The sequence below is a fragment of the Perognathus longimembris genome, chromosome 6, assembly GCF_023159225.1.
Source record: "Perognathus longimembris pacificus isolate PPM17 chromosome 6, ASM2315922v1, whole genome shotgun sequence".
NCBI lineage: Eukaryota > Metazoa > Chordata > Mammalia > Rodentia > Heteromyidae > Perognathus > Perognathus longimembris.
Window position 1 is genome coordinate 77,603,489 of NC_063166.1, and position 17,005 is coordinate 77,620,493.

Here is a 17,005-nt window from a genome sequence, read left to right on the forward strand (position 1 = left end):
TCCTCAGATCTCAGCCTCCTGAGTATCTGGGATTACAGGTGTGAGCCACCGGCACCTGGCTAACATGAACACTTTTCACTGTTCCTTATTAGTAGTGTACATCTGTAGGACAAAGGGCTTCATTGTGATTTATCCCACAGATGAGGGTAGTGAACACTGAACAAGTTCACTCCGTTATACTGTCTTGCCATCCCCCTCCATACAACCCCTCTTCAAGAACATTTCTGACCTATCAGACCTGCTCCTCATCACCACCTCCCATGCCTCTCCTCCCCCTCCCCATATAAAGATCCTATCACGGGTGGGCTTTTTAGATTGAGAGTCCACAGGAAGGAAAGCATCCGTAATAGGATTTTTAAGCTTGGCTTATTATTAGCTCGTGTAACGTCAAGTTTTCAGTTCCATCCATTTTCCTGCAAATGGCATAATCTGATTCTTCTTTATTTTTTTTTTCTGCCAGTCCTGGGGCTTAAACTCAAAGCCTGGGTGCTATCCCTGAGCTTCTTTTTCTCAGTGCTAGAGCTCTATTGCTTGAGCCACAATGGCGCAGGCCACGTGCTCGCCAGTCTCTCCTTTGCTGACGGAGGTGACAGAGCACGATGGACATGCAGCCTTAGCCTCCTGTGGTCCTCTTCAACTAGGAAACAAGGGCAGCTCAGCCCACACAGGGGCAGCAGGCTTCAGAAAAATCCTGAACAATCACTGAGGAGACCCAGCCTGGGGAGGAGGCATGCAGAGGCTGAAGAGATTCCAGGGACTGGGGACCATCCTGCGGACATGGAAACCGAGGCCCCAAGGAGCCCAAAAGGTTGGCTCAAAAGAACAGAGCAGCTAGTTCAGTCAAGAAGCTCACTAAAAAGGTGCAGCCTGCTGGGTGCTGGTGGCTCACGCCTGTAATCCCAGCTACTCTGGAGGCTGAGATATGAGGATGAGGGTCACAGTTCAGAGCCAACCAGGGCAGAAAAATCTGTGAGACTCTAATCTCCAATAAACTACTCAGAACAAGCTGGAAGGGGCACTGCGGCTCAAGTGATAGAGAGCTAGCCTTGAGCAAAAAGAAGGTAAGAGACAGCACCCAGGCCTCAGAGCCTCTTCAAGGCCAGGACACACACACACACACACACACAGAGACACACACAGACACACACACACACACACACACACACACACACATATAGAGCAAGGCACCGGTGGCTCACACCACTTCAGGAAGCTGAGATCTGAGGATTGTAGTTCAAAACCAAACTGGGCAGCAAAGTCTGTGAGACTCTTATCTCCAAATAACCACCAGAAAACTGGAAGTCTAGCAGTGGCTCAGTGTGGTAGAACACTAGCCTTGAGCGAAAGAGCTCAGGGACGGCGCCCAGGCCATAAACTTCAAGCCCCATGACCGACAGGAAGAGGGGGGGAAAAGGCACAATCTGAGTTAGGCCCAGACCTTAGAAGAAAAAGCTCCCCCCAAACAGGTGAGTCCTATATGAAAACACTGTTTGTCCACAGGGCCCAATAGCCTCCTCCCGGAAGCCCATTCAATAGTCTCAGGAACAAAGAAAGCTCAAGATGTCCCACTGTGGCACTTCAGATGTAATAGTACATTTCAGCCGCACAGCGGAACAGTCTGCAGCCATTCAGAATGTGACTAGCCAAGCGCGGTGGCACAGATCAGGAGTGGTGGTTCACGCCTGTAATCACAGCTACTCGGAAGGTGAAAATGAGAGAATCGTGGTCCAAGACTAGTCCAGGTAAAAACCTGAGAGCCCCCTTGAAAAAGAAACTAAACACTGGGGGTATGGCTCAAGAGGCAGTGCCAAAAACAGGAAAGGAAACCAAGAAGATGGCTGACGGAGACTGCTAGAGATAGAGCCCAGTGCTTGCCTAGAATGCACAAGGCCTTAGGTTATCTAGCACCATTCAAAAGTTTTTAAAAAGACATTTACAAGGCCGAGTGGTAGAGTGCCTGCCCTGCATACACGGAGCACTGGGTTCGATTCCTCAGCACCACATATATAGAAAAAGCCAGAAGTGGTCGAGTGCTAGCCTTGAGCAAAAAGAAGCCAGGGACAGTGCTCAGGCCCTGAGTTCAAGCCCCAGGACTGGCCAAAAAAATAAAGAAAGAAGGATAAAGCACCTTCCTTCCATCGGTTTTGTTGCTGGTGATCCAACTTTCGAAGCCATGCTACAAAAGTAACACAGCACCCTTTGTGGGGCAGCACACATCTTCTCAGGAACATTCGGTGCAAACCCCAGTGTTTGCACAGATCTAGAATGCTCCTGGATGAGCAAGAAGGCCACAGGACTCTGCTTGGGGGGGGGGGGGGGAGCCCTCAGGAGGTGGGCCTGCGGGGAGCATGCGGAGTTTACCTTTCACCATGTGCCTGGGTGACTTCATCAAAATAAGGAGATTAAGAGGACTTAGAAGATTCAGTTTCACATTAAAAAAAAAAAAGCAGCAGGTGTGAGCCAAGGCCTGTAATGAGGGAGGTCCCCGGTGGGTAAGGTTGAGGCTGGACCACTGCAGCCTGGCGGACCACAGGGGAAGGCTCGGGGTACATTGTAAACGGATCTGAAGTACTGTATCCCATTAAGAGCTGCGTAAGTTACATGTTCTGGGCTCACAGGAAAAGCCCAAGGACAGCGCCGGGTGCCGAGTTCAAGACCCATGACTGACAGGTCTATGGACCTGGTGAACCCTCACTCACCCTCATTTCCTGACCACTGTATGTTTAGGACTCTGGGAAGGAGAGCAAAGGGGTCCGTGGGGCTGAAGAAAGAAGCTCACCAAGAGGAAAGGTCCCCGGACAAGTCTACCTGGCCGGACCGCAGTACCTCATTCATAAAATGACAAGGGTCGGGGCTGGGGATATGGCCTAGTGGCAAGAGTGCTTGCCTTGAAAACATGAAGCCCTGGGTTGGATTCCTCAGCACCACATATATAGAAAACGGCCAGAAGGGGCTGGGAATATGGCCTAGTGGCAAGAGTGCTTGCCTCCTACACATGAAGCTCTCGGTTTGATTCCCCAGCACCACATATATGGAAAACGGCCAGAAGGGGCACTGTGGCTCAGGTGGCAGAGTACTAGCCTTGAGCGGGAAGAAGCCAGGGACAATGCTCAGGCCCTGAGTTCAAGGCCCAGGACTGGCAAAAAAAATAAAATGACAAGGGTCAGACCAGAAGTTCCCACCCATAGTGTCTGCCAACACAAAGCACAAATACCCCACTCTATACATACTGAGGTCTAGGCAGAGGGGCCGGGCCCTTTACCCTCTCACAGAGTTCCTGAAGGGGAAAAACACTCCACCATCCCTTTCGTGGCCTTTCCTGGGGGAATTGCAAAACAATCACTAGAACTCCATCTACTGAGACCGTACTGCTGGTGCGGACGCTGTACCCACACCTGGCAGGAAGCCCGAGGGGACGGCCGGATCCTCCACGAAGGACAGGTTGCCCACACCTCACTTCGTGCATCCAAGCCGTGTCTCTGCACAAAACCTCTGCGGTGCATACAGTTCCAAACACACCGCCTCCCCCAGAGCTAATGAGCGTTCAGCGGCTGTATCCAAGGGTTAGAAATTTAATAGCTCCCAAGCAACAAAAACATCTGTCAACAGCAGGAGCTACCCGCGGAGGCTCTCAGGAAGAGAAATTGGGAAGTGCGGGCTGCAGTTGGTGTCCTTCAGGATGAGACAGCAGGTTAGCCCAGCTGAGACTTCAGAGGCCGGGGCGGGGAGGAGGCAGCTTGTCAGGCCTCCAGGATGGGGAGAAACCAGGCTGTTGTCATGGAAACAGAGCCCACAGAAGGACCTTCTTCCAGAAAGCTGAGTCAATTTTTTTTCTTCCTAATGATTTAATTCTGACGAGGGTGTCTGGTTAAGTGCAACTCATCTATCTATAAACAGCAGAGCGGTGACAAACAGGCCCCTGCAGACTGAGTCACAGGGAATTGCGTGTTCCGTTCTCCAGGTGTCGGATCTACAAGGCATTTTCTGCCACCCTTTTCTGGGGTCAAACACCAGGAATCTATTGGAATGGCCCAGAAGCAGGCAGCTGCCACCTACCCACCCCACCCCTCCTCCCAGGAGTGTGGGGGAGGGAGCAGGGAGGGAGCAGGGCTGCCTCACCCACACTCCTGGAGGGGACAGAAAAGTGACTCAGGCAAGCAGCTGGGCACTGCGGGGAAACGGCAGCGTCGCCCCCCCTTCCCCCAGACATTTCACAGAAATCTTGGTAACACAGAACAGAGCATCTATGGCTCAGACCTACAAATCCTCAGGAAGCAGAGATCTGAGGATGAAGGTTCAAAACCAACCCAGGCAGGCAAGTCCATGGGACTCTTATCCCCAACTAAGTACCCACAAAAGCAAGAAGAGAGGTGTAAGCTCACACGGTAAAGTGCTAAGGGGCAGTGCCTAGGCTCTGAATTCAAACCGCAGTATTGGGCACATGTAGGCCTCGTGCATGTGCGCGCACACACACATACACACACACACACACACACACACACAAAAGAGAAATCTTAATAACACAGGAGGGATTGTGGGCCAGGAAAGGACAGGCATGTGATGAGAGCCTTCCAGAACCTTCCAAAACAAACATTTCCCAGATGTCTCAAGAGTTAAGACTTTCCTTTGTTATGTACAAGGACCGAGCTGTTCTAACCTAACCTAAGTCTAGCCCCTCCCAGCCACTAGGCCCAGATAACACAGCCACCAAGCAACAGGGCTGAGATTTGAACCCAGTACAGTGGAGGAACTCCAAGGCCACACTCCTGGCCCCATAGGCTCCACTTCCTCTGATTTGGCCTTTGTCCCCCAGCTGGAGGCCTGGGTCAGGGAAGGCCCCACAGCATGGCAAGCACAGGGAAAGGGGGAACCCCAGCTTGACAGGGAGGGCAGCTCCCACCTCCCCTGCCCTGTGCTGTAAGAGGCTGGAGGACCCAGGGCCCCTCCCCTACGTAGGCCTGACCCACTTCCGGTGCTGTCACAGTTCTGGCTGGGACAGGAACAGCCTCGGGCTGTAGGGATAGGCCAGGGCTCCTCAAGTGTTTATGGCGGTGTGGAATTTCCTTAGAAATGTCGTGCCAGCTCCAGCTCCAGCTCCCAGAGGCCTGCACACACCCCGAAGCGGGCCCTCGGCAGGGAAGGGGACAATATGGCTGGCTGGGTCCCAGGCAAAACTGGGACAAGTTGGTCACCTTACACATAATAAGTCAGAGGCACAATGCCAGACACACCAGGCTGAAGGGCATGGGCCCTGGTGAGCAGGAAACTGTTCCTGAGCAGCCAACTGGGGCTACTGCTGCTCCTCCCAAGCGCTGTGAGCTGAAGGGAGACACAACTTCTCTGGGCCTCCATTCTCTCCTAAGCCACAGAGGAGGCACCTTGCAGAGATGTCAAAGGATTACTGAATTCATTCAAGGAAAAACGCGGCACAGGGACTGCAGTCAATAGCAACTCTTTGTTTCAGTGGTCTCATTCTATAGCTCATGCTGGCCTTGAACTGGCGGCAATCCTCCTGTCTTAGACAGCAAGGATGGTAAGTGTGCACCCCACACCTAGCTTCAATAGTAACTCCCGTGTGTGTGTGTGTGCGTGTGTGTGTGTGTGTGTGTGTGTACATGTGCATGTCAGTACTGGGGTTTAAACTTAGGGCCTTGAACTCTTGCCTTGTTTCTGCAATCAAGGCTAGCATTCTATTACTTGAGCCATAGTTCCACACCTTTTGGTGGTTAATCAGAGGTAAGAGTCTCACAGCCTTTCCTCCCTGGGCTGGCTTCGAACTGCAGTCCTCAGGTCTCAAGCCTCTTGAGTAGCTGGGATTACAGACATGAGCCACCAGTGCCGGGGCTTCAGTCACAACATTTTTAAACTGACAATCAATCATTCTTTCTCCCTTTCTTCTTCCTGCCCCTCCCCCCACTCCACCATCCTTCTCCAAAAGCACAGCTTAGGTTCTCCCAAATGAATCCCACCACAACTGACAGCTAGGGAACGTACCACTGCGTGAAGCACGGAGCAGAAGGAGCCTAGGAGAGGACCTGTGTGTTTCAGACTGTTTGAATCCCTGGTTCCTGGGCAGAACAGCCAGACAGGGTCAACAGTCAGGGACGAATGGGCAAGCAGAGCCCTGGCACCAACCAGCAGCCATCCGCCATGGCTCAGACAGGACCACACAGAGCTGCCCAACCAGCTCCAGGGGTTTAATCATTTCTGGAAGGTTCCCCAAGACACAGAAGAGGTACCCAAGGCGGCCTTCCTCTCCAGGAATTCCAGTCCCTCCCCACCCGTAAATACACCATAAAGAAATAAAAGGCCTGGAATTTCTTCCTGGCCCAGAGCAAGTAGAAATCTAGCATTGGATGGGGACAAGGGTGGGCTTCCAGCAAAGAATGAGCCCTCCCTCCCGCAAATGTCCTTCAACCTAGGGCACGCCGAGATCCACCAAGGCTGCAGGGTGAGGCCACCCTGGCCATGTGGGCCGGCCCCAGCTGGCATCTCCCATCCGGAGCGGCTGGCAGGGACCAGGGGGGAGGGGGAGGGCAAAGGGTCACGCCCAACTGAGGGGAGAATGTCCTTTCACCGAGAATCCCGGGCTACAAGGCCAGCAAGGGCCAGATGGCTCTGGGGAAAGATCACTTACCGGCCGTGGAAGCAGCCTGGCTCAGAGGGCCTGGCCTCTCTTTTCCAGAAGAGCCCAGAAGCTGGCTCTCGGCAGACATCCCTGCTTCCGGCTCCTCGGTGGCCTCTGGTGGGGGGGAGGGGGAGGGGGAGGGAGGAAGAGGCCGAGAGGCCAGCCCTGGTCTTGGATGCATTAGGTGGTCTGGCTGCCCGGCAGGGGACAAGGACACAGTCACCTCTGTGGTCCGGCTGCCTCCCACAGACCAGGTGGTGGGGCTGTGGGCTCTACTTTGTCTCCCAGGACGCCATTCTCAGTGGATGTGAATAAATACCATGTCTGCTGGCTAGAGGGGGGATGGGAGAGGGAAGATGGGGTGGGGAGCTCAAAGGTGTTTTACTTTCTCTTTGGTGGACCTCTCTCCCCCTCACCAGCCTTGGGGTCACTCTCACTAATTTAGGTAGGTGATTCCGGGACATTCTTATGTAAAAGATGCCCCCCCCCAGCTGCTCTAATCTAGGGACCAGGCTGATTTACAAGTGAATTGTGAATTGCATGTTTGGCCCTCAAACACCCCCCCCCAGTTTCCTAATTGTATGGATAGCAGGCCCTTCACACAGCTCCCCACCCCACCCCCACCCCCAGGCTGCACCCCTTTGCAGGCCCAGGCCCCCAGACTGGGACCGGCCACAACCCTGGCCAGTTCCCCACACAGGAGACTGGCAGCTGGCAGGGAGGCAGCTCAGGATTGGGCGCTGGGTCCCAGCTGCATTATTTATCCCCAGTGTGGCTCCGGTGCCCCTGGGGGCGTTCACAGCCACAGGGAGCTGCAGCTGGGGAACAAGAGGCCGCCTCGGGCCTCCCCCCCCCCCCCAGCCCCAAGCAGCTGAAGCTCAGGAGCAGGCTGGGAGAGGGAAATAAAGGGGCCTCACAAAGGAGGTGGATGAGGGAGAGGGGCCCCTCCCCACCCGCCCTGGGAAGGGCCAGCCTCTAAAATATCACCCTAGTGAGGCACGAGGGAAGAAGGACCTGGCCTTGGCTGGTCACAAGGAGTTCAGCGCCTAATGTCCCTGTTGGCAGTGGATTCTAAGAACGTAACCTTCGGTGGCCTGGGGGAGCCGTCCCTGCCAGACAGGAAGCTGTAACCGCCTGGCCACACCCAGGGGAAGCCGAGAGCCCAGAGCTCGGGAGAGGGGATGGCCTGCCAGCGAGGCACAAAATCCTAGGGGAAAAAGACCCGGGGCAAGGGGAAACCAGGTCTTGAGACCTGATCCTTCTGCCTCGGCCTCTCGAGTATTTGGGATTGGCAGGGATACGCCCCCGCATCCAGTGTAGAACAGTGTTAGATAGATGGCTACAGTTAATACAGGACAGATATTTATCTCCAGAACACTCACTAGAGGTTAAGGACCCTCCACCACACCAGTACCTCCAGCAATTAGCATACAGTAGGCGCTCAGCATGCATCACGTGCCACGTAGAGGCTCAGATGTTTAGAATAAAGCAATAGTTTTCAACAGCCTTCCCGGGATTGAGAGAGAGAGAGAGAGAGTGTTGGTCCTGGGGCTTGAATTCAGGGCCTGAGCACTGTCCTTGAGCTCAAGGCTGGCAATCCACCACCTGAGCCACAGCTCCACTGCCTCTTTTTATAGTTAATTGGAGACAAAACAGTCTCATGGACTTTCCTGCTTAAGCTGGCTTCCATCAGGGATCCTCAGACCCCATTTCCCTCTAGGACTACAGGCATGAGCCACCCACAACAGGCACTACTGCAAAGCCATCACTGAGCAAGGGAAAGGGTTTGCTACTGACACTTAAGGGGCAGAGACCCAGGGGTAGCGCTAAACATCCTACAGGCCAACCTCCAACAAGGTCAGCAAAGGTCAAGGTCAAGAAAAGTGGTGTGAGTGAGCTAGCTTAGGCAACTCTAGCCTTGAGTAAAGCATACACCCACAGAGACCTGGGAAATGTCTTCACTCCACAAGGACAAAGGTTCCTAAAGCTTCACCTGGCAGCCAACCGTAGACAGGAAAACAATGGGACAAGTCAGCCCACAAACAGTAACAAAGCAACCACCAGACAGCAGGACTACTTACTGGGGAAACTATCAAGGGAGGGGCCTGCGCCCGCCCCCCCCCCACACACACCCCAAGTCAACCAGAAAATATGCATAGTAGCAACTAGCTCGCCAGAAGTCTGCAAGAAGGGAGGTCCATCTTACAGATCAGGTAACTGCAGCCCAGAGACAAAAGGCTCTGGGTAAACTGGCTAGAAATAAGTACAGAACGACCTAGAAAGCAATCATGGAAGGGCAAAAGCAAGCAAGAGAGCTGGCAGTGTTTGGACACCAGCTGAGGGAGGAGAGGGCCTGGGAAATCTTTATTTCCTTTTCTGTTTCATCTTGTTTACTGAGCAGCTATTTTCAGCTACTTCCTTCCCCAAGGGGGGTTTGGGGGCACGTAGGCCTGTAACCCTAGCTACTCAGGAGGCTGAGATCTGAGGATCACAGTGGTTTAAAAACCCACCTGAGCAGAAAAGTACAGTGAGACTCTTGGATCTCTCATGAACAAGCAAAAAGCCAGAAGTGGCTCAAGTGGTAGAGCACCAGTTGTGAGCCAAGAAGCTCCCAGCACCACAAAACTGAAAAAAAAAAAAAATGCCCTGCAAAGACAGCCCTGAGGTTGGGGTGTCTGTGCTTCCATTTCATAAGTGAGGTTCACAGAGGCAGAGTCACAGCCTAAAGGTGTGCAGATGGCCCTGGGCCCCATGCCAACTGGCACCAGCTCCAAAGGCTTCAACTGCACAAACCAAATGCCTCTGCTAGGATTGTGGGTGCCACTTGGTAATTCTCCACATTGCAGGGCTAGCTTTGCCAAGACATACACACACCACCGCTCTGGTGGGTGTGTGGGCTGTGGAGCTGGACCACTAGGTCTCAATCCACACACTCGCCCCTGTCAGCTGTGTGCCCCTGGCAAGTTAATTGACCTCTCTGAGCCCCAGTCAGTTCAGCTGCAACTATCAGACTGAAGAGCTGTTGCAGCTAAGCACCTGTGGGCCATGCCTCTAATCCTAGCTACCCAGAAAGCTGAGATCTGGAGGATCAAGGTTTGAGGCCAATCTGGTCAGGAAAAGTCAAGGGAAGACCATCTCCAAAATAAGAATTAGCAAACCGGGATGCAAGTCCCTGAGTTCAAAACCTAGCACCAGCGAAAGTAAATGCAGGGGTGGTTCAGGCTGAATGCAACCATGCACACGAAGGGCCCCTCCAGCACTGGGAGTTAGAGCTATTGATAGCCCACCGGCAGAGGGGTCGGGGGGCAAGCTCTTCCCCAGATGGCCCAGAACGCCTCTTCCCAGACAGAGCAGCAATCCCAGCCTCTTCCTTTCCATCTGGCTTCCCCCCAGGCTGGGGAGCCTGGGACAGAGCGCCGGCCTTGTGCAGCTGCGCGTGGCCTGGGGCAGGTCAGTTCTAACTCCCGGTCATCTGTACACTGCCTCGGCAATGGCAAACGCTGCCGGGAGAGGGGAACCGTGGGCATTCATTCGAGGGGTGCTCCTGCCTCCCTACCCATCCACCCTGTGTCTGCCCATGCACATCTGTTAGCTTTCTCGGCCTCCATTTTGATCAGTGGCCACCTTGATCAAGCACCTGCCTCTCCACAGCAGCTAGGGACCCCAAAGGACCTGAGGCCCCTCCTAGGGGCTTTGTGTGCACACTGAACATCTTACCAGGCCCTGCAGTACCTTCAGGACTGGCCCTGCCCAGGGAGGCCCCTGCATTTCCTCAACTCCAACTGCCAGGCCTCTGTTGGCACTCAGCTTGTTCCTCTATCTAGAAGGTTCCGTGCCCCATCTTCTCCACAGTGGCCAACCTCAGCTTTTGGCTCAAATGTCACCTCCTCAGAGGGATGTTCCCTGTCATCCTGAGATTGGAGATCCTGGGCCGGGAGTTTGGCCTCATGGTAGAGGCCTAGCAAGCACAAAGCCCTGGGTTCGATTCCTCAGTACCACATAGACAGAAAAAGGCAGAAGTGGTGCTGTGGCTCAAGTGGTAGAGTGCTAGCCTTGAGCAAAAAGAGCTCAGGAACAGTGCCAGGCCCTGAGTTCAAGCCCCACAACTGACCAAAAATAACTAAGTATGATTCTGAAATCGGGGACCCCCCTTTACTGCCGCCCCCTGTAACTAAAACTGTCACTGGTTGGCTCTTACTGCACCCTCTGTCAAATATGAGCTGCACCCCAACACAACTGCCTTTGCCACAGCCCAGAGCACTGACCACACAGCCCAGCTGACTGGTGCCAGGACACAGGCACAACACAAGAAGCTGAGCCAGCAGCCTGAATCACAAGAAACCAGTTTTTCTTCCTGGGCCTAAGAGTTTCTTCTAGCACAGCAGGGAGGCGGGAAGGAGCTTCCGAACCACCCAGGGGGCGCTGTCAGAGGGCTCAGCCATGTCAGCACCCTAACAGAACTGGACACTCCCTAGGACAGCTCAGCCATTCTCCTTCCTTCCCCGAAGCCCAGCATCTCTCCAGAGTAGGGAATCTGTGTGGAAGGACATGCTGGGTGGGGCCAGGCCTCGGACTCAACACTATTCCTGAGCAACACAGACAAGGGGGGGCCTCATGGGGCTTCTTGAAGCCTGGAAGAGAGCTACTGTTTTAGAATCGCTGAGCTCGGACTCAGACTCTCTCCAGGGAGAAGCTCTCTCTGGCAAAATAACACACACACACACACACACACACACACACCATGATCACACACACACACACACACCATGATCACACACACACACACACACACACCATGATCCCACAACCAAGATGGTTGGGCAAGCAGAATGCAGGTGGCTCACGCCTGTAATCCTAGCTACTCAGGAGGATGATATCTGAGAACTGCCGTTCAAAGCCAATCCGGGCAGGAAAGTCCATGATGAGACTCTTAACCACCAAAAGCCAAAGTGGAGATGTGATACAAGTGGTAGAGCACCAGCCTTGAGCACAAAGGCTCAGGGACAGCACCCAGGTCCTAAGTTCAAACCCCATTGCCAGCAACAACAACAAAAAGACGGTTGTTCTTTGCCCTTTGTCTTTCAGAGCCCTTTTAAAGTCCACCTGCAGTATGAAACCAGGTCACACAAATGACTGTACTGACCCCTGCTCAGGTAGCATTAATAAGGACTCATCCTCAATCAAGGAAAGAAAAACATTTCATCGTGTCCTCTTCCACCCACTCAATGGGCATGAGTAGAGAACATTCCATCCTCTTTCCTGCCTCTATCAAGTTTAAAGTCAGCATCCTGGTAGACTGGAGAGAAGGCCAGATTTTCAAGATGCCTGGGGTGGTCACATAACATGGCCCCCTTGACTGTACCTGGCCCCAACCCATGTAACAGACACCTGGTTGGCATGGTCTCTAAAGGGATGGAGCAAGGACTTGTGGGAAGGAAGCTGTGGTCCAGCCACGTGGGCCGGGTTAGGCAGAGCCCTTTTAATACTAGATGGAAGAAACCCAAGAGGCAGAAAGGAAAGATGAGTAGCCAGAACTGTTGGGAAGATCCCACAGCTTGGGAGGCCTATAGGTGGTCAGCCCAGGAATCCACAGGCATGATCTAGTCCACAGCAACTGAATGCTACTTTATAATCTTTATTTCCCAAGTAATTTTGTTACTATTAAGGTTGTACAGAAGGGCTACTACTTCATAAGTTAGGTAAGAGTAGATTTCTTTTTTCAGACAAGGTCACCTCTGCCTTTAAGTTCCCCCCCAGTACTTTGAAAATTTGAGTAAGTTGTGGATACTTAAAACATTGGTAAAGGACCAGGCACTAGTGGTTCACGCCTGTAATCCTAGCTACTGAGGAGGCTGAGATCTGATGATAGACGTTCAAGCCAGCCCGGGAAGGAAAAGTCTGTGAGGCTCTTATTTCCTATTAACCACCAAAAAGCTGCAAGTAGAGCTAAAGCTCAAAGGGTAGAACGCTAGCCTTCAGAAAAAAAGCCACACACAAATAAGACGAATTCAAGCCCCAGTACTGATATAAGCAAACATGCATGCACGCACACACACATAAAACACTAGCAGAAATTGATTTTTTTTTTTAATCTTGATTTCTAGTCTCTTAAAAATAAGATCAGATCCTCTGGTCACTTCCAGAACAATCTCCAGGCTGTTCTTTTCAGTGAACTCTAGATTCCCTGTTTCCTCCAGGTCTCCACTGTTCTGAACTTTGATCACTACATTTAACAAGAAAAATCCCTCCCAAGGTATAAGGGCAGGAAGTGGGGTGGAAAGGGGAGGGGAGGGAAGGCATGGGGTAAAGGAAAGGAATAGGGAAGAGAAGGGGACAATGGGGTAAATGAAAGGATGGGAGGAGGGAGGACAGATAATGGGATAAATGGAAGGAGCAAAGATGGGGGGATTTTCTGCAAGGATGGCTGGGTTCTAGAAATGCAACTTCATCCTCACAATCACATACGTCCGTTCCTCTGTCAAGCTAGATGACACTCAGATCCTTTTTGCATTTTCAGACTAGCTAACCCACACCCCCATCTCCCCTGGATTTTTCTTTTTCCCAGCAAGGGTGGAGGGGGTCTGGCTGGCAGTGCTGTGGTTTGAACTTGTATTTCTTTAAGAATAGAGGCATAACACTGACAATCTACCAAATGTCATGCTAGCTGGCTACTTGGTGAGAGAGGGGTTTCATCTTTTGCGTTGTTTACACTGGCATGGTGCAAGGAGAGGCACTGATTTTCTCCACAGGAAAAAAAGCGTGCCATTGGGCATGCCCCTCCCCTCCCCCCCTTAAGCCAGGGAGGTGAGAGCAGCCTCGTGGGTCCAGGTTAGAGTGACCACATCAGAGGAGGGCCTGGGAGCTGGAGGCGGGCTGGCGGAAGGGCAGCTCAGCAGTGACTCAACAAGATAGGCCAACTGGACACACAGAGCAAAACCTTCCATCTCTACCAAAGACCTAAGGAGCCAGTAGCGGGGCTGGGGAGCTGGCTCAAGTAGTAGAGCATTTGTGCGGCCCTGAGATGGAATCCAAATACCTCAAGAAAAAGAACAGGAAGAGGAGGAGGAAGAGGAAGCAGCAACAGCCACCGCCCTGGAAATTTAAAGCAGGAGGGATGAAAACACGTTTATTTTAGAAAGAGGCTGGCAGAAGCAATCTAGAAGCCTCTAGAAGGGCCTCATCAAGGAACACCCCATCCCCAGGGGCTAAGTCATTTCACAGAGAACAGCCATCTGGGCCCCAGGAAAGGTTTCTCAACAGAGGTTACGCTGGAGATGGAGTCACCACAGGCCAAAGGCTGCTGCTCTCACTTCATTCTCTCCATCAGAGTCCATCCACCAAAAGGAAGAATTCTTCCGTAACCAGCCAGGACCACGCCTGCGGAGGGCGGTGGGTGCTAAGCCCAGCCAGGGGCAAAAGAGGATGAGCAAGAGTAACAGGTTGAGTCATCCTCGTAGAGCCTTAAAACTGACCTTAAAACTGAGGGGAAAAAGAAAAGAGGATCTTCCACGTATGAGCAAAAGGCCCTGTGGCCAAGATGGCTCTCTAGAGGTCAAGTGTTAATGAAATAAGACAGAAAAGAAACACAAAGGGCTGGCAAGGTGGCTTAAATGGTAGAGTGCTTGCTTAGCATAAAGGAAGCCCTGGGTTCAAGTCCTTAGCACCACATAAACAGAAAAAGCTAGAAGTAGTGCTGTGGCTCACATGGTAAATAAAGTGCTAGCCTTGAGCAAAAGATGCTCAAGGACAATGCCCAGGCCCAAAGAGTTTAAGCCCCAGGACTGTCAAATAACAACAACAACAACAAAGACCATAAAGAGGAGAGGTAGTAGCAGGACGAGCAAAGGCCAGTACATAAGGACTTGAGGACAGTGATGAGCCGGAAAGCCAAGGAGAGCTGGGAGTGGAGTTCAACAATACCTGGGGTTAAACAGAGTTTACCCTCCTATGACCTCTGACCTCACAAATCCCCTCCTAGGTCTGTAGCCAAGAGAAGTGCAAACCCACATCCACCCACTCAGTCACTACTCTGCACAACTGTTCATCAGAGCCAAAAACCAGACACAACTCCAGCACCCACACTCAGAGGGGATACGCAAAACGCGCTATTCCCACACAAGGGGAGCGGGCCTGCTGGTGTTCCAGCCCAGTTCCTTGGGCGGTTGAGGCCTTGCTGAGGATGCCATCAATTTGGGGGTTCTGAGGTGGAATCCACCCCCACGGGGCTGGGGGGTAACACAGGAGGAAGGCATCTGCCTAGCATGTGTGAGGTCCTGGGTTCAATTCCCAGCACTGCCCCCCCCCCCTAAAAAAATTCAAATTCTTAAAATCCAGCCAGGTGCTGGTGGCTCAGGCCTATTATCCTAGCTACTCAGGAGGCTGAGAGCTGAGGATCAATGGTTCAAAGCCAGCTGGGCAGAAAAAGCCAACTAACCACCAAGAAGCTGGAAATGGACCCATGACTGAAACGGCAAAGGTACAAGCCTTGAACAAAGAAATCAAACCAGAATGTGAAGCTTTACGTCCAAGCCCCAGTACTAGCATAAAAAACAATACAAAACTTTGCATTTTTTTTCCTTTGTGCCAGTCCTGTGGCTTGAACTCAGGGCCTGAGCACTGTCCATGAGCCCCTTCTGCTCAAGGCTAGCACTCTACCACTTGAACTAAAGCACCACTTCTGCCTTTTTCTGTGTATGTGGTGCTAAGGAATGGAACCCAGGGCATCATGCACGCTAGGCAAGCACTCTACCACTGAGCCACACTCCCAGCCCTGACACAAATCTTAAAACCCACAAAGCTCCAAAATTTCACTTTTTGAATGCTGCTAAGATCCAAAAAATTCTACACTTAGCCTCATATGATGATCACAGTTCAAAACCAACCAAAACACACACACGCACGCACCTAGATTATTAAAAGAGAAGCTGGGCGCTGGTGGATCAGGCCTCTAATCCTAGCTACTCAGGAGGCTGAAATCTGAGGATCATTGTTCAAAGCCAGCATGGGCAGAAAAATCCATGAGTCTCTGATCTCCCCTTAGCCAGCAGAAAACCAGAAAGTGGCGCTGTGACTCAAAAGTGATAGAGCACTAGCCTTGAGCAAAAGAGCTCAGGGACAGTGCCCAGGCCCTGAGTTCAAGGCCTATGATTGACCAAAAGAAGAAAGAAGAAAAGCTGCCAGGACTCAAGGCCTTGACCTAGTATCTTTGTTCTTAGGCATTTACCTGGAAAGATTGGACAAATGATTCTTCCTAAGGCTGAAAATGGTCAGTGGGAGGCCACAGCCTTCTAGGGCCATAACAGGCGAATAAACATGAGTCTAGATCAGGCTTCAAAGATGGGGCAGGCACCTGGTTCTCCCCGTATCACCCACAAACAAAACCAAACCTCAGGGAAGTCTCAGCCAGGGGGCCTCCCACAGAAGCATGAGGCCATGTGGAACAATCTGGAAGCCACGTCAACCACTTTAGGCTGAGGCGTTTCAGACCTTATTAGGAAACCCAGAACAGGTATTTTTCAACTGCTGGAGATGTTAAAAAGCCAAAAGAGTTCAATGTATCTTTTCTTGGTAGGTGTGTATGTTGTGAGAAAGAGAGACTACTAGGGTTTGAACTCAGGACCTACATATAGTTCCTTAGCTTTTTTCCATTCATGGCTAGCATTCTACTACTTGAGCCACACCTTTACTTCCAGCTTTTTCAATGAATAACTTAAAATAAAGAGTCTCAAAGACTTCCCTGCCAGAGGTCTGGCTTCAAACTCTGATCCTCAGATCTCAGGCTCCTGAGTAGCTAGGATGCTAGGTGTGAGTCACCAGTGCTTAGCTCCATGGATTATTTCTTCAGAGAAAACGTCTCAGTACTTGTCCCAGACCTATGATTTAAATGTGTTTATGGTACTATTTTCAGTTTCCTTGAAAAAAAAAAAATGGAACAAAGTCTCCTATCATACAGCTATCACCATAAACAATCCCTTTATGAAAGACTTAATTTACATACAACAGTGAGAACACAGATCCAGTACTAATTAAGGTCCTGGGCTGGTTTGCAAATTGCTTTTAATTGTACATTCTCCAGCATCCGGCCTCTGAACACATATCCATCCCCAGGCAGATCTCAGCGAGAATGACACTGTTCATGATTTTCATATCTTGGGTTTCCGCTCCATCTGTGCCCAGCTTCCAAGTGGCTCCTACCCTTCCTTGTGCCTGGATGTTTTCCCTGTTGGCAGCCTGGCACCCACACACCACGAATATTACCACAGAAACGCACATACAGCAGGATGGAGTCAATGCAACCCAAAAAGGGAGCCTTTGTATGTACAGAGACATGAACAGGAACTCCCCAGAGTCCAAGCCTGGCATTTCAGACTCCACCTT

General features: G+C 51.8%; 1 protein-coding gene across 21 annotated transcripts in view; it reads right to left on the reverse strand.

Moving 5' to 3' along the window:
- Zmynd8 (zinc finger MYND-type containing 8) overlaps nt 1-17,005 on the reverse strand; it is an 83,196-nt gene that overhangs the window by 49,842 nt on the left and 16,349 nt on the right. Inside the window, exon 1 of one of the 21 annotated variants that reach the window (XM_048349566.1) lies at nt 6,638-6,917. The exons of 19 other annotated variants lie outside the window; for them this stretch is intronic. In XM_048349566.1, coding sequence (XP_048205523.1) covers nt 6,638-6,809 — 172 coding nt within the window. In that variant the 5' untranslated portion in view covers nt 6,810-6,917. Of the gene's footprint in view, nt 1-6,637; nt 6,918-17,005 lie in introns of those variants that run through there. One more of the 21 variants, XM_048349579.1, reaches the window with a different exon arrangement.